This window comes from Cariama cristata, unplaced genomic scaffold (genome assembly GCF_000690535.1).
Source record: "Cariama cristata isolate BGI_N322 unplaced genomic scaffold, ASM69053v1 scaffold25527, whole genome shotgun sequence".
Lineage (NCBI taxonomy): Eukaryota > Metazoa > Chordata > Aves > Cariamiformes > Cariamidae > Cariama > Cariama cristata.
Window position 1 is genome coordinate 1 of NW_009627501.1, and position 18752 is coordinate 18752.

The following is an 18752-nucleotide window of genomic DNA, read 5'->3' on the forward strand; positions in this document are numbered from 1 at the left end:
AGGCTGGAGCAGGTTTGCTGGCAGGAACTGCAGCCTGTGGGGGATCCAGGCTGGGGCAGTCCTGCTCCTGAAGGCCTGTACCCTGTGGAAAGGACCTGTGCCAAAGGAGTTTCTGAAGGACTGTCTCCCATGGGCAGGACCCCACGCTGGAGCAGAGGAAGAGTGTGAGGAGGAAGGAGCAGCAGAAACAAAGCATTACAAACTGACTGCAGCCCCTGTTCCCCATCCCCTTGTACCACTTCGGGATAGAGGAGTCAGGAGCGAAGTGGAGCCTGGGAAGAAGGGAGAGTGAGGGCAAGGTGGGTTTACTTTTCTTTTTATTTCTCACTATCCTACTCTGTTATTAATTGGCAATAAAGTAATCTTCCTCAAGACTAGTCTGTTTTGCCTGTGATGGTAATTGGCGAGTGATCTCCCTGTCCTTATCTTAATCTAGGAACTTTTCACCTTATTTTCTCCTGCTGTCTTGCTGAGGAGGAGGGTTGAGAGAGCAGCTTGGTGGGCACCAAGGCTAACCCACCACACTCTCACTAACAGCAAACCGAAACAGAGCAGAAACGCTCTTGTCACCAACCCTTTCCCAGGAATACTTTGCTCACAGGTTCAAAAGTCAGTCCTCTGCTGTCCTCACAACTGAAGACACTTACCAATTACCCAAATGTAGAGCCAAACCCAGAAAGAATTCAAGTAAAATCAAATTGTGTCTGAGGTGGGAGAAATGCAAATTTACTCTGACATGGAAACAATTTACCTTGGAGAATGCTAGGCATAACAGATTGTTTTTAACACAATACATAACTATTGATAATCCAAGCCTAAACACTGTCTGAGAGAACAAATACCATCTCTGAAACAAATCTGTGTAAATGCATGGATATTCAATACATTCTAGAAATGCTTTTACAAACTTACCTCTCTTTTTTTAGCTTCATTTGTGCTGTACTTTGGAAAGAGGTAGGAAAAAATATTCCCACAGCAGCAGGCAACATGTACCAAGGGACCCTCTTTTCCTAAACTCAAACCTGATGCGACAGCCAAGACTAAAGTAATTGTTTTTATCATCAAAGTCCACTTCCCCAAGTAACCTCTGATGATGAAGCCACTCAAAATAGTTTTTATCTGAAAGAAAGGAAAAATAATATCTGTTATTGTATTCTGCTTTCTTCAGAAAATAATTAATTTTATCATTTTAGCTATATAACTTCAAAAATAGCCTTTTCAAATCTTTATCACACTTTAAAACGCGTATCGTTCAGATTGCTACACTGAGTCCATTGGTTGCCAGAGGTTTTCCATTTGCAACTTACTCTAAAATGCTAGACAATAGCACACCACAACACTATCAAGTACATTTAGTAGAAAATTAATCTGCAGTAGCTTCTAAGACTGCACTCATTGGTTTATGATGTAAATTACCATTCCTCCCAAAAGAAAAATAAACCTGCAAAACCTATACTCATCTATTGTAGGCGTATCACATTTGCACCAATTTTACCCCTCTGTTTTCTCCTTATGTTTTACCATCTCTACATAAAAATGTGAGAGTAGATAATCTCCACATAAAAATGTAACAGTAGATTCCTTGACATAAAGATGGAAAAGAGCAGCCTTTTCCCACTAGAAAAGATGTGCCACTTACCTAAGGTATTACTTTGCCTAACAGCATCATGTTATTAGCCTGGAAAATACACCCATATATAGGAAATAATAGTTACCCTAAGAAAGGACAACATGTCTATAAACAGGATGTACACAAAACACTGGGCAGCTGTGTCTAGAAAGTAAAGGTTAGCTAAATTTGGAAACCAATTTAGGATGAAATCTCTTCTGGCATAATGGCATAGAACTACTCCAGGCTTATTCAGAGGCAGGATTTGTCCTTCAACTTTTACAATACACATATGTAAAGAAATAGTTACAGAATGACTGGAGAAGCGAGACTGCCCAGACTTTGACTTTGGGTTTTTCCCTCCCATTCTGTGTGCAGCAGCAGTAATTGTATTAACCATGTGGTTTTGAGGATATTACACATCTCACTTTGTGACTGTCTGACGGTTTGTGCCAGGTAAAGTGATTAAAGCCAGTGCAACAAAAGATCAATTGCTGTATCAAAGGACCCGTACTCTGTCAATGAACTACTGCTCTCTTATCACCACAGGGAGGGTGGGGACTGGGGGGAGGTTTGGACATCACTCTTCAGAAGTCTACTGCTCTCTTAACCTAAATGTTTCTTTAAAAAGTAGTCCAGCCAGAAGCACGCAGCAAAATCTACAAGCTCAGGAGATTCTCTGAAATCTGGGGTATTTTTCTCAGCAACAATTAGCACAATTACATTAACACAAGTATTCAAATTGAAATAACGTATTTCATCAAAGTCATAGGGCGCTCCCTCTTACCTACCCCCTGACCCTGTAAGACAGAATTTTCACATTAATATGAAGCAACTATAATGTAAATATTAGTTAGACCTCACCTCAGGTATCCCTGAGCCACAGGCATAGGGAGCAAATACCTTCACCAGAGAAACTGCTAAGAAGGCAAAGCTCAAAGCCCAGAAAATGTACATTATGTAGTTCATTATGTATGAACCTGGACCCTAAAAGCAAAAAAAATTAAAAAAGAAACAAAACAATGTCAGAATATGAATTTTATGTAGGAGCAAAATCACTACTTAAAATAACCCACAAGTATTCTTACTGCAAGTACACTTATGCACACATTTTGAGGGACAGTAATTATTACCAAGCCAAGAAAGAGAGAGTTTTGGTTGAAAAGCATAGTCATGACACCTGCACGTCAGCAAAGACTGGGCTATACAAGGTAGAAAACGTTCTAACGCCTCATCTTGAAAAGAAAAAATAAACATAGCACAGTTATTTATTTTTTTTAAATAGCTATTAGCTGCTAAAATCTACTGAATACTGAGGAAATCTTCTTTATTTAAAAAACGCTGTGGCACAGAAAATAAAACCAATCTATTCTTAATTATTGGAGAACAACGCAAATTTCATTTTTATCTTTTTATGTATAGCTATGATCAAGAATAGAAATTCTCACGTTATTAACAGTTCTATACTCTCAGACCTTCCTTACACCTCCAACACTCCAAGCCCCCTTGCAGTGCATGAAATGCACATTTATTTCACTACACCCTATTAATCAATTCAAACGCTCACAAATGGAGCGGACAGTACAACCCAAATCCGTGTTTAGTACCCTAAGACCATTATTTTCTCTCCATGTTCAGTCGAGTTGTTGAGGAAGACCACAAAGAATGGGTACATACTTACTTCTGCTTGCCCAATTATTAGTTCTGCCCATGTCTTCCACTGCGGACATTTATCTCTCTCTTCAAATGTGGTCTCATTTGAACCCCAGCAACACTGTTCGTGGTTAAACCACAAAGCACTAAGGCAAATGCCTTCCTTTAAGTCGGTCATCCAGTCAGCAGCAATGTCAATTAATCCCGCCAACGCCCCTGTTGTAGAAACAGTTTTGTATTAATATTCTGGTAAACAGGAATAACACACACAGCTAAAATGAAGAAACACGCTGCTAATAATTGATGTAAATTGAAATTAGAAAACCTAAAGAAATAGACATTTAAAATGTTACTGATCTCCAGGAATATATCCTATTTGCAATATGGTAATATTAGTATTTACCGAAGAATCTAGTACTTTGTATATTTCCCACGTCAAAGGCATCTTCTTTTTTTTTCCTTTTTTTTTCCTATGCCACGGTTACCCAACAGTCCACTGAAACTAGACTCAGGAATCCGAAGAGGACCGATACATTTTTGCGATGAAAAAGACAACAAACCTTCTGACAAAACTACCTTGCCATGCCTCAGAGAACTCACAAACTATTTAATTATGTTTTGCACAGAACAGCGTATTTGGAGAAAATCATTCTTTGCCAACAACAGGTTTTGACCACCACAAATAAACACCTGATGACATTCATGTGATCCATATACAAAACAACTTAATTGTATAACACGGTGAGCATGTAAAAGTCCTACAGCAGGTAACAAACAGTAGAGATATTAAGCAGTTCACAAACAACTACATGCAGAAAACTTGCGGAAGAGTCCTCAAAAAACAGGTATTACTTAGGAAATTGCTTGAAAGGATTAAAAAAAAAACAACACTGAAAAACCCCCTTTATTTTACAAAAGCAAACCAGTTTTTCATGGTAGCAGTATACTGAAAAATTACTTCTACAGTCAGTATTTTTGTGAATATATATAACTTAATTCTTTATAATTTACTATTTTTAAGGTATTAATCACTATTAGAAATAGCTGTCTATAGACAGCCACAATTTACTTGTGTAAGTCAGCAGTGGAGAATTACCTCCAATTTACTAATTTATATTTACTAATCTTGACAGACCTTCAGTTTGAGATCCTGGGCCAACCAAAGTCCAAGTCAGTATTTCAGCAGAACAAAATTTCAACCAAATTAAATAAAATACATAAACACAAGATCTCCCCACAACTGAAATCAAGGCTGTACCATTTAAGATTCACTAGACACATACAACAGAAAGTGATTGAAACTGAAAAACCTAGGAATGTTCACAGCCAGAATTGCCTCACTTTGTTGCTCAGAAATATAGTAAAGCTTGGGAGGTGGAAACACAACACTGCACATTCCCACCCAAATCATCACAAGCAATTTCTAGTAATTACACATTCCCAGTTTGTACATTCAGAGGTACACAAACATGCCACAAATTTTGCATATATATTAATTTATATGTGATTTGCGAAAGTGATTATGTATATATCTAAGTAGTAATTATACAGTTACTGTGCCTTTTTAACAGGCATAGCCATACTCTGCAACTAATCCAATTTTCCTAGCATATAATCCAAGATCTCCATTTGAAATACCTTTTCGGAAAAACTGGGCACAAAATTTGTGACTTCTCGTTCCTGCACATTTTGGTCCCTCCAAACTGATAGAAAGTTGCACTGCATGACAGTGGGGCCACAAACTATCAGATTATTTCAGCTGTAAAACTTATCCTAAAACACATTTAAACAAAAAGATAAGAGCTGAAGTAGAGGTTCAACAAACTCCACCTGCTAAAACTACTATTTCCTGTGTAACAACTTCTAGAAAGGTACAACACAAACATACAGTAAGACTCTGCTCATGTATAAACACACACTTTACCAGGAAGCGTGTTTACCAAAGCCACTCATACACCAGAGCTACTTTTTGGGCCACCTGGAATAAGCTAATGGATTCAGTCAAGTTCCTAGAAAAAAAAAACCCACCCAAAAAGGAACAAGAAAAACCCAAACCAAACCAACAAAACCACACAAGACTCTCAAACAAAAAAACCAAACCAAAACACAAACACCAAAACAAATTTATAGCGGAAAACCCATCTCGCACAATCAATTAATACACTTGCACAAGAAATCCTACAGGGAAAAAAAGCAAAACTTCACAGAAAGGGAAAACACCAATCTCAATCACAGGATTAAAGAACATTGATAGTTTAGTAGGTGGAAGTTCAATAACTCTGAGAAACTCTCACTAAATTCAGTGAGGATTTTGTTTTCCATTTGATTAGTAAACCCTCCCCTCAAAATGCTAAAGCCTGTAAATCAAGACAGTCAACCTTTTCCTTCCCTCATGGAATTACGGTATTAGTCTGAACCAGCTCTTATCCAGGTTGGTGGATAACACACAAACAAAAAGCACAGTAACTATACTTGCTGACAAATGCAAGAAAGAAATCATCTGGTTTTTAATTTACCTGATGCCAAACCAGTTAGTGTGACTACTAGCCATCCTGACCATGCATCGTACAAACTTTTTGTCATCTCCCATGCCGATTCTTTCTTCTTGCTGTTAATCTGCAAAGAGAAATCATGCACTTGTATGTGTTTCTGTAATAGGAATACGAGGAAAAAAAGTAAGCATGACATACAAACTGCATCATGCAAGCTGTAGGCAAACATACCCTCTCTTTAAACTACAAACATCTTGTATTTAGTGCTTTACACAGATAAATCAGCTTGGTTATTCAGACATCAAAAAACTGACAGAGGAAAGTAAATTCGCTTAATTTAAAGAATTTCCCCAGGAAATGCATTATTAGGATAAATGAATACCTTCTATGATACACATCTAAAACACGTAGTTGTAAAATTATTTCTCTCCTAAATCTTAAACTATTTTTGTTGAACCTCAAATAAACTGTTAGCGTACTACTAATAAGCTACTCGATACAATTCAAATTCCTAAACTTCTATTTCAAATATAAGTATCTTTATCTTTAGGCTAAAAACCACACAAAAATAAAACAAAACCAAAAACTGGGTAACTACCCTATAATACTTTTAGACAACTATTACTAAATGGCATCTAAAGTGATTGTACCAAAAAAACAGTAATTCTTATTTTAGCCTTATTTATTTTGTGCACTTAGCTGAAATTTGTACATAACTTGTTTTATGATTAAACCTTCAATATGTAATTGGATCCTATTCATATGATTTTTTCTTACTGCAAAAGGAAAGAGAAAGTATGTGCCACAAACAGAAAAAAAACGAACAAACAAGAAAGCACAGTACTAGACAAGGAAGTCTAGAAAAAAATACCACACCTAAAGCAAATACAGATACTTGAGAGTTTCCTCTACATTTGGGAGATTCTCAAACTTTTTTTTTTTTTTCCTTTTTTAATAAAAAGTTGTTTCTACAGTAGCATGTCTTTCAAAACCACCATGAACTAGTACTCATTCCTTCTTCTTTCTACATCTTTGATTGTATGGCCAGACAGTCTCCTATCATTCAGGGCATATTTATAAATTTCACAGTAGTTCTGTGACTATAAACTGTGAACTGTCTTGCCTGACTTTTCTGGTCTCAAGACATTAAAATAAGTGACAACGGTGAGAGTTCACCCTATAGATAACTTATTTCCAGGTGAGACCCACCTTGCCCAGCATTGTATCCAACGGTATATCCACTAGACACTAACCTACACATCTGCGGCATAAAGACGGCACTGTGTTAATTACTGCTTAGACATCAGTTATGAAATAAAGTATTACACAGAAAACACCTTCTTACTTTTCATTAAAAGCATTCAAACAAAGTACGTTGTTCTTAGATCCACTCTTCCATAAAAAAAGCACTAGATAGAGCAATTGGGGATGTTTTGTTTTTTAAACTAGTGTAAGATTATCTTTTCTAATCATGTCAAAGTAAATCAGCATATACATCCTACATTTGCTTCCCGAAAGTTAAAAATGGTGTTTCCAAAGAAAGCAGAATAACACTACAGTTTTGTACATGAAGGAACCTCTCCTCTGACCCCTCCATACAATTACAATTAATTTTTAACTATTCATCTTGATTAGTTAAAAATATTTTAGGAGAAATCACATCTCCAAATCTGTTCTGTTTTTAAGGTTAATTAACACAAGCATCCCAAAAGTTTGGCTGTAAGGTTCTAAACAGCGTATTTCCTCCTAAAATGTTAAAGTCTATTAGACGACTGACAGCATCTAGCACGTTACTAATACAACTTGTGTCCCCTTCATGAAAGAACTCCTAGCAGAGCACACTGACAAAGCTAAATGGCCTGAACTTTGAAGATCTTCTGAAGAAATCAACAGAGAAGAGGAGAAAAGCAAGTTCCGTGATGGGAGAGTGGAAAGGCCGTTTACCATACATACAGAGACTATTTTTTGTTAAGCATATATATATATATACACTGAAGTAAGTGCTTTAGATATGAGAATTTGCACTTTCCATAATCCAAACCACCACTGCATCACATAGCAGTACCAGAGATAAACTTGTGTCAGTATAAAAGCAAGATACATCAGTGCTCACTTTTCTGTACAAGTACAATCACAAGCACTACTGTACTATTACAAATCTATCTAGACCGGAAAATGCCCTTAAATATACTAGCAAGCAAAAAGGTAGTACTGTAAAAATGTCATTTGGGTGACGAGGAACTGTTCCCCCTCTATTAAATTACCGTTTCCTTTCCAAGTTATAATAGTGTTGCGGGACTGCAGGTATCAATGAAATGGTGCTTTTTTAATAGCATTCAAGTAGTTCCAGCTGATGTAGCTACTTACAAATTTAAAGCATGCACATATTCATATGCGTTACTAGATCAGACTTTAATTCCAACATCCAACAAAACACATTTTCCAAGTATTGTTATTTATCTCAAGTACCCGTCTGTGCCTTTCTCTGTCTTTGCACTTCTCTCGAACCCAGTCAATGGTATGGAAGTCATCGTATGTTCCTACTCCAGGAATTGGTTCATCCAGAAGATCCAGTAGATGTGTTGAACTGTTGATACTTCCTCCATTTGTCATTGTATAATGAGTACCTGTGGCAGAGGAAAGGCAGGAATGAATTAATTCTGCAATAAACAAAGTATTCTAATGTTTGTAACACTATGGCATGTAAAATTTCTGAACAAGTAATTAAGACACTCCCCATAATAAGCATATTTTACTTCACTTAAGTCTCTCAATGTTCCATGTCACTATTTTTTTCTGTCACACATCTGTAGGTTAAATTTGCACGTTAGTGACTTTGTACTTCCATTGGTTCAATACGAATGTACCAGTCAAACTGTTGTTCTGTTTTGTGTGCAGACTCCACAGAAACTTCAATAGAACAAAGTGGAAAAAATGAGCAGCTTCGACACACATTTAACTTGAAGTTTATTTCAGTTTATGAACTACCAGAGGAAAATCTGACTGTAAGAAAACAAAACCAGATAATTAGCTATAAAGTTCACAGCACATCCATAAGTTGCCAGTTATTTTTAAATATACCTACCACTGATTACCAATTTCTCTTACGTGTCTAACCTGAACCTAAAATACATTATCAACAGATTATTGGTGTAGCTAAAAAGTAACAGAAAGACAACCACTTATTTTTCTAATTTTTGTTTATTTATTTCAGGTAACTCACTGAACAGCCCTCAGTCATGGAAAGTTGGAAATACCATATAAAGAAAATGCCTTCTACTAATTTGTCATCACTAGCTAGTTCCTTCACAAGCAGCTTGCACAGCAACATCCCCAACAGTATTTCTTTCCGTGATCCAAATAAGAAGAGCAAGAGTACTGAGAATTTTTCTTTCTTCACAGCTGATCAAGAAAGTTTCATTTTTTAAGCTTTCAAATGTCATCAATTCTGTAATATCTTGGCTTTTTTGAGTCCCTACCGTGTATTTACGGACCCCAAGCATAATTTTCTGCTGGACAGTTGCCTAAACATAGCACGGCCACCCTTTGCTCACCCAACAAAAACTGCTTCTGCAACAGTAATTGCTATAAAGGAACAGCTATAATGAGGTTCATATAGACAAGGATTTAGAGAGCGATTACTCTCACTTGTTTGACTACGAACGAAATAATTTGGCCAACAGCATATGGCGTACACAATAATCTCCATTCTTAAAGATGTAGGCTCAAGTTGGCCAAGACTTCTATCAGTTCAGACAGGCACTAGACTGAAACTGGGATGGTTAGGTAGGTGAGGTTTTTTTGAGTTGGGTTTTCTTGCCTGTTTGGTGTTGGGTTTGGGTTTTTTTTGGGGGTGGGGGGAGTTGTTTTTAATTGCAGGTTCAGCTTCTTGGTGTTGTCAGCAGAAGTTTCCAACTTAGCAAAAAAAAAACCAAAAAAACTCAAAGAAGTCTTCAAAGGGTCTACCTGTAAACTTCCAAACGCTACAAATGCCAAGTTCACCAGCCCCAGCTCTCACCAAGAACTGACAATTAGATTCACACATAGGCACAAAGTGCCTTTTCCCTTTAGATTTGTGAAGTCTGCGATCTACCAGAAGCAGCGTGACACCTGGCATTATCCTCAGACCCAAAGGTGTGCCTCAGCCATTTATTGCCTGGGAGGTCTTGTTTATGCCAGCTACGTAACGCAGTATTTGGACGTTTTCTAAGTGGCGAAAGACAATGCGCAAGAAAAGAGTACAAAAATCCTATTGAGACAAAATGCAACCTAAATCTTTCAAGATACACAAAATGCTATTCATTACACACACATATTACATATAGAAAAGCTTAACGTTCTACAAAATTCTATAAAAAGAATATTTTTAAAAAAATTTTAAAGTAAAAGAGAATGCGAGTGCAGAAGACAATTCCTCAAGAACGCCAATACCATTCTTCCATGCTAGCCTGGCTGTCATCTTCCTTAATACTGTTTTTCACCCCAGTCTACGCCATACTAAATTCTCCCTCATCTATTCACCATAGCTAAGCTCTGTAAATCTCTTCCCAAAGCTGCTGCTAGTCTCTCTTAAGGCAGAGGTAAAGAAGCATTACCTATGCTTCCATTAATAAAAGGCTAACAACAACAAATTAAATCAGATTTGCTAATAGAGGTGACTCTGAAAGCCTTGCTTTAGGACAAGAGATTCAATTCTCTCGCCATTTCCAATTCTTGTAAACACAAAGGCACTCTAAGATACACGTTTGGCTAGCTGAATGGGTAAGCTGATCTTGTGGAAGAGGCAGTATAAAATTCACACTGCGATGATTAGTTTAGCTCTCAAAACTAAGAGAGTAACAGAATACATTATGAAAACGTCATTTTTTCATGAAATTAACCTCCTTCGCAAAGCAAGGGGACATAAATTAAATGCAGCCACAGTTTAATTATTAACCTCCTACAAAGTTACCATGTGATGAAGCAGTTTCCTGAACCCGAGTGATCACAGCAGGACAAACGCTTGCCTTTGCCCAGGGGAGTTGGTTTTATGTCCTACTATATATGAAGCAATATCAAGCTATAAGGAGCACGCAATCCTATGTCACACAAAGCCAATGAGAGTTGAGAGTTATAAACGTATCACAAACAGTAACAGATGATTTTATGCATATCACAAGACGCTGAATTGGAATTCTCTCCAGGGAAACCATCAGGGACAGCATACTCACTGTACTAGACCCCAAGCAGAACTTGGAGCAGCCTACAAAGAATGTTCGTTGCCTGGGTACAATAAAAATGCCACCAAAACTGTGTCAGGTTCCTACTTTGCCAGCATTTGCTGGCACACCCAATACTGGAATATAAATGATTATTGTATGATGGGGAGGAGACACAGAACAAGATGTGAAGCTGAAGAGGTGGTTTAGTTGAATACAGAGCTGTTGTGAGCAGCTGAATAGCTGCTACAATAATCTTGTACCAAGGGAGAAACGGGCAGCAGCGATGCCCTGCATTAGCGTGCGGTAGTACGGTGGCCCTGTGGAGGACAACTGTACAAACTCTGATGCTCTGTACCCAAGATAAGCAAGTCTAAACAGCAGTGGGAGAGGACATTCTCCAGCTAGTATTATGACCGATGTGGCATATAACTATTCGAAAGGCGAATTTAGAGAACTATGTCTTGACGAATACTCAACACTTTTCCAAGCTTCCACTTCCCTTTCTTCTCCAGCATTTCACACAGTAAGATGCTCCTTCCAGCTATGACGATAATGATTCCCATCAGCATAAAGACATGCAAATTCTCATCATTTATTGCCAGTTTCATCAAAGTGTTGTTAAATTTATCTTCATCTCAATAGATTTTAAAATCCTTACCCTAATATAGATTTTTCATCACAACATTCTAACATCCAAGCAAGAAATCATCATTACCCTGATAAATGGTAGCATTTAGCTAATGTAGCTGTCCAGACATTCCCAATGCTCAGAAAGTGTTTCGCCTTCCTTCCTTCCCCTTTTCCCCAGTCCTCAAGTTTCAAGACTCCTTCTCAGGCTATAACTCAATGCAAGTGCTTCTCATCAAAATACGAGCAGCCTTAGCCTTAAAAACCACAACAAGCACTTAACACGCAAGGTATACAGGCACAGCCTCTAGCTACGATAAGAGGACACCTCCATTTTCCATATGTATGCACCTGAGCCATTTTGCAGCTGTAAAGAAAGCAAAGCTTTCTTTTTGTTATGTATGAGTTTGTTTAAGGCTTTATTAGAGCGGGAAGCAGATGGTGAAAGTGGCAGGCAGAACTTTTATTATTACTGTTATTCCAAACTAACCCATGTTACTACAGGGAGGCAACCAGCAATACACTGAGCCTCTCAGGGGCTCAATACAACTCACAGGAATCCTTACAAAGCAAATTCAACGCAATCCTTCCACACTCTGCAAAACTAAGGTAGCTGGCATCCCTTTATTAGCACGCTCCTCTCCAATAGCATCTTTAACAATCCTCTATTCTCAACACATAACTAGTGAGCTGCTGCAATTGCAGACTGCAAGCTTGCAGACAGTAAACTTCTGGACAATAAAAACAACATGCTGCTTCAGAGAAAGGAGATTGCATCATGTTGAAAGAAAAAAACTGTAATAGCATTACTGTTAACAGTAAAACGCTGTACTTTGGGACATGTGACCAGAATGAGGTACAGCAAAAACGAACAAAAATGCTACATGGACAGAACTGGAATAAGAGAAGTCCAACACCATAAAAAAGCTCTCATCTCTGAAGAAGTGGGGGCTTTGTTGTTTTTTTTTAAATGAGAATGAAAAAGACACAATCCAAAATAGCTTGAGAGGACACTATGCTTGATAGAAAAAGCAGTCATTACCATATTGCTCTCCTTCATTTCCCTCTAAACACGAAGTTATACCGAATGGCTGTTAGCTCCCGACACTCATCCAACCACCTGCTTTGCTTAGCTCGTCCCTCCTGACATAAAACAGGAACAAAGAAATTGTAGAACTAATACTTTGCTATCCTCAGACAAGTTGTTTTATACATTATAGATTCCTCCTTGCCTTATATCCCCCTTGAGCAAAGCAGTATCTCTTCTTTCATATTCTATATACGTGCCTCATACAGGCAGCCTTCAATCTTGGTTGATGTTGGAACTATGATAAACATAACAAAAAGCTGATTTATGTAGATTATGCACAGCATTTTCAAAGGCTGCCTCAACTCCTCTAGTAGTGATCCCATACTCCCTTGTCCTTTTGCAACTCAGTAGATTTCTTTCAGATTTGAAAGCAACGCTGAGCAGCGCACAGCTGATAAAAGTTGTGGGTTTTTAAAGAAAAATACCTGGTAAGTCTCCAGCTAATCCATTTAAAAAGAAAAAGATCACGTCAGCAAGGACTAAAACCTTTAAAACATGATCAGACCATTACTAGCTATTCACTATGGTACAGTTCAAAAATTTTCACAATAAAACATTTTAAGACACTAATAAATCAAAATGTGAGTTGCCAACGTTCGTATGCTGTTGCATTTTTCACTTCACAGATCTCTCGGAATAAGTGCCCAGTGAAGAAACCCAGTAGATCATGAAGATCTTCAGAGTCCTGCTACCCCGTCCTTGGCATGAAGTAATGAAGAGCCAGTAGACCTGGGTTCTCACTCCTTCTTGGTGTTCTCTCTTCTGCGGAGGCACTGGGTTCCAGTTTCCAGGCTCCATGATTTAAAAATCCCACTGAAAGTACACTTAAAACACCCTGAGTTAAAGAAATGAGGAAGCTAGTGTTTCACAGTTATCTAAATACACTTTCACACAAGGGGGTTTTGCAACATACTGGATACTCCCGACTCCTGCATGACTGTTCAACAACCCTTCCTGACTCTCACCTTGTGTGCAGCATTCCTTCTCTTCCCATAAACATAAAGAGAAGAGAAACATCATGATTTAAGACCAATGCTGCATTCTGGGTAATCAAACAGTGCACAATAGATTTTTTTATGTGGTTCTCCACCATGTGATTATCTCAACGATTACCCAATACCACCTAGAGAACAAACCCACACGGCTACAGCCTCCATAGAGAGGAAGGCACAGAACCGCGACATGAACAGGCTCACAAGGGTGGCTAGCGCAGTTTGCAAGGGACCGTAACTTTATGATCAAGGCCCCTTCTATATGCTATACAGCATATGATATACATTTTCTGAGCGCATATCACAAAATACACTGCTCTGTCTCAAACTGAGCATGTATCAGCTTACTCCATTTTATGGAAGGAGACTTATCTCTCAGGACATAATTACACAGTAAGGCTGAGCTGATGTTACAGACTGCTGCCACCCAAGTAGGAGATCTTGCTCCCTCTATTTCTCCCTCCCGTTCACGGTCACACACTCCCACTCTCACCCTTGGATCAGCTCTGTCACCCTTGGATTCGACTGCACAGTAAACCGAACAAACATGCTAATCCAACTAAGTAGACAAAACTAAAAAAATAAAATAAAAAAAAAAATGCCATTATACAGAACCGCAATCAAGCTTCTGTGCTGTCAGAGAAGAAACAGAGGCAGTGCAAGAGCAAGGACTGAGAGTAGAGATGGGGAATGACAGGCAAGTTCAGCCCCTTCCACAGCAACAAACTGTCAGATGAGTTATACTGATATACATAAATGCACCCTTGGGGTCCTGTTAGATTTTAATTATGTCTTTCTGCTGGAAACATTTCAAAACTTCTATATAAATATTAATATTCAGACACTATACAGTAATAGCCATTTCACAGAGCTCAAAACTCCCAAAGGTGGCTATGTTTAGAAACATTTCAGAGCTGTGAACACAACAACAGGTAAACAGTGTCAACATCAGAGTCAATGGCAGAGCAATAATAGGACCCAACTTCTCAAAGGTATTTCTCTACCAGCTACGTAATTGCTAACCCTTACAGCAAGAACACACTGGTTTGCCGCTGCTCACACATCCCTTTTCCTACACAGCAGCCGTCCTCCTGGCTGACGGCAGGGCAACACGTTTCATTTGTGCTACTTCGCGCAGCGTGAAAAGAAGGAAAAAAAGTAAAAATAAACGTACTTCTGTCAGTGAAAACGAAGCTAATCAGTCTACACCAAAGGCTGGAATAAGCTCTCCCCGACATGACCGTCCAAACCTGCTGAGTGTTAAAATCAGCAGGGGCTGTAGCTTTCCGGCGGCCAGATACTAATCCAAGGCTTTGCTTCACCCGTCTGTCCTTGGGTACGAGGTGGCAAGGGGAACGGAGGTGGGGAAGCACCCTGAACTCAACACCCACCATAAGGATCATTTACACCTGTAACAAAGATTTGTATACACAAGATACGTGTTAGCGCCTCAGCTTCTTTCTGTCTCCATATTCAGATCTCAAAATATGAGGCTTTCAGTTAAAAAAAAAAAAAAAAATCAAGAGATGAGAAACAATCACCAGTTTATTTACATTTGTCTGTAACCACTCAAGAAGAGTCATTAAGCACTACTGTCTTTTCCTGGCTAGAAGCAGTTTTTAAATTCAGAATCAGAAGCACAGCACACCACGCCAGAGTGCTATCATTCGCTACTGTTGATGATTAATGATTTTAAAGTCTTTGTAATGAAGTAATACATTCCCCTTTGTGTGTAACTGAATTTTGAGCCCGTCTCTTCAGTCAGCTCTTCTAAACAGCATCAAAGGCTTACAAGCACAAATTGCTCTCTGCATTATAATCAAAATGCATCCAAAAATGACACCACTATCTATACACGAACTGAGAAAAATCAGCTGGCAAAAATCCGATAGGTGGGAAATAGCAAGACTCAGAACAAGCTCTGAAGAACAAGGAAAAGAAAGAAAATGCTTTACCAAAGTACTTGAGTGATAATCCTCTCCTCTCCATTTCTTTTTTTTTTGGGGGGGGGGGGGAATTAGAAAAAAAAATTTAAAAATCTGGGTTTAAAAATAACCTTTAAAAAAAGTAGGAGTTAAACTACAGTTGAATAGTAGCACCTCAAAGTTAAGCCAAGATTTCTGAAGACTTGCGTCTGCTGCAAATGCACAGGAATCCCAGAAGACAGCAAAGTGAATGTCAAGTACTGCTCAATGTGTATAGCATAATTTTAAAAAAAAACAAAAACCAGAACAAAAAAACCCACCACAAAACAAAACAAAAAAACCCACAAAACCAAACAACAAAAACACAAAAAACCCCTACACATACCAAAACAAACATAAATAGCTTTGGATTTTTACTTTAGGTATAAGAAACAGTTCTGGTTTATGATGCAGCTGAAAAAATGGCTTTATTATTACAGATTTCTTTTCTTGTTCTCTTGAAGGCAGAATGGACTAGATCTATTTAGTTATGTCTGTAATGAATAGGGACTTCAGATATGCAAGTGAAGAGTTACAAGGATCCCTACACTACTAAATAGACAACTTAAATATAAGATGAACAGTGCAGGAAGGAGATGAGAAAAATAAAAGGTAAAAAGACATACAAAGTTAGATAAAGCAAGCATTACAAAAGGGAACTAATCTATCATCTAACAATGGCCAAGGCAGTAAGAGTCAGAACAAAAACAAAAACAATTTAGATAATCAGATTTCTAAGCGCTGCTGCTGCATGTACGCAAGAGCTACTTACTTACACGTTGTTTTGCAGGGCAAAGAGAGGATGCGGCAAACATCGTAATTCTGCTAACGTGATTATCCCCATCAGGCCACGCTCAGGTCCAAGGAGGGCATAATCTTGGTTTGTTCATTAGTTTTCTAGTATCTTAGGTAACAGCACATCTCAAAATGATTTCCAAAATTGAGAAACACATGCCTAACAGAGAACCTTAGCAGTCATACAGTACATGCAGACAGAAAACCTGTAACTACGTAGTTATATCTCATGGTACTTTCTGTTAATCACCAAAGCCAAACATGCCAAACTCGTCAGTGAAAATCCTTGTCCCCTTTTTATATTAGGAACCTTAAACCAAAGTGCAGCAGAAATTCAGTGCCATAACCACGCTGAGCTTCTCCAAGTAATGCTTCTTCTCAAAGCACTCAACGTTAGACACCTATAATCATCTTGATCGTGTTTTCTGTCACGAAGTTGTAATTAGTCTAAAAATTAATTTTATTACTCTTCCTCTGCTACCAATGAAATTTCAGGGTCGAACTCTAGCTCTGAGTGCGTGTACACAACTTTCACATGCATTTACTTCAAAGGTCACACGGAGCATTTCAGTCCCTAATGGCTTTCGATTTATTACTAATTCTTAAAAATAAGAGGCCCAGAAGCAGAAATGCAGCCTAAAATACAAAAGTATAACTTTTACCACTTAGAGAATCTGAACTGCCTCAGTACGCAACTGACTCGAGCTTCTCCTAGGATATTATTAAATATCCTCTGCCCCACAGCTTATGCTAACAGGTGAAGCTGGAGGGGGCAGACAGGTTTCCCCAACGTTACTGTTAGTAGTACAGTCTAAGCAAGAGGAGGTGCACCTACACACAGTGCTGACTGCTGCACAACAAATGAAATTGTGAGTTATTTTGTCTCTCAAAAAATATTAGGTTTACAAAAACCAAGTCATCAGTAAATTTGGCATGCTCTTCATATACGTAATTTTCCATGTCTCCTGGCTACTGACTCAATCGCGGATTATTAGTGGAACAGCATTTCATTATTTTCCCTTGAGGACTTACAAAATCTCAAGTCTAGAATGCACTTATGTATATGTAACAAATAAAAGGTAGTTAACAACCCTCATGTTTGCTGAAGCTCAAGTTTTCTTAATGGGAGTGTGGCCACTATGCATGTGCTGCTATTGCTCAGATTTCAAGTTTTTAAAGAATGGCAAAAGGAATGCTTATTTAGGAAAAAAAGGGGAGGGGAATCAAAGAGTGTGAGTATGTCTGTGAAGAGCTGGAAGGCAAGCAAGACACTGATAATTTGGAACTTTCAAAAGGGTCCAGCTAGCAAAAACGATACAAAAATAAATCCAAGGGGAAAAAAAAAAAAAAAGTCAAACAACATAAACAATTTATTTACACAACATATATTCTAGCATGTGGTTTATTATGTAAAAGATTCTTACGAGAAAGTGTACATGTCAGTTACTTACAGTATAGGCAATCCTAAATCAGGACTTTAAAATCCTTTCTGAGGAAAGCAGTAGTACTTTCAACTCTTTTAGGTACCAGAGAAGAAAGCAGAGCGAACTGTGTTCCTGCAGTTTTACTTCAGCTATCAGGGAGGACAAGGAGGTCTGGAACAATGCATTTAGTATCACACAAAGAGAAGTCTCAGGACAGAGCAAGTTACAGGAACGCCTCGTAAGAAGTATTAGTATCACCTGTATTTTTTTCAAAGCAATAACGATGAGTAAAAGATAAACACAATTAATAAATACATATTTTAAAATCTATTTGATGTTTCACAGCATATTTGCACTGAAAAAAAAATAAAACATCTTCTTAATGCAAACCAATGGGTCAGGCTTTTAATAATAACGTACGGTAATACTTCGTATTTCATCTCATAGAACGTTAGTAAAGGCCGTTAATTAAACCTCAAAGACCCCTAATGATTTAAACAGTCATTTCATCATTGCTGAGGTACAGCCACTTTGGGTGAGCTGCTGCAGTCAATTAGTGCAACAAATGCTTTGATGTTACAAAGCAGTTTTGCATGATGTGAACGGTACTCTGCAGGACAGAAGAGCTGTCAGTATGTGAATGAGGGGAAAAAAAAAATCCCACAGGTTTTAACAATTAAGCTTGATTTCTCAAAATATCTTTAGCCATTTTCTCTTAGCTTGTTATTACAGTGCTCTGAAATCTACAGGAGAGGAAAATAAAAAAAATCTTGGTATTATCCTTTCCTCGACTCTCAGATAATAAAGAAATGTCAATTTACTTTAAATGTCTGGGTTGTCTGCTAGCATTTTAAGCCTTATTTTGCTAGCTAGATGACAATAACAGATCACTGTGGTATTGTAAA

General features: G+C 38.0%; 1 protein-coding gene across 1 annotated transcript in view; it reads right to left on the reverse strand.

Annotated features, from left to right (window-relative positions):
• Positions 1–908: 908 nt before the first annotated feature.
• Positions 909–18752, reverse strand: part of LOC104164973 (H(+)/Cl(-) exchange transporter 3-like) — a gene marked incomplete at its 3' end in the record, with an annotated part of 20164 nt that continues 2320 nt past the window's right edge. The window contains exons 2-6 of the mRNA XM_009704465.1: positions 8224–8381; positions 5779–5878; positions 3291–3478; positions 2474–2596; positions 909–1119 (exon numbers count right to left, since the gene is read on the reverse strand). Coding sequence (XP_009702767.1) covers positions 909–1119; positions 2474–2596; positions 3291–3478; positions 5779–5878; positions 8224–8381 — 780 coding nt within the window. The remainder of the gene's footprint in view (positions 1120–2473; positions 2597–3290; positions 3479–5778; positions 5879–8223; positions 8382–18752) is intronic.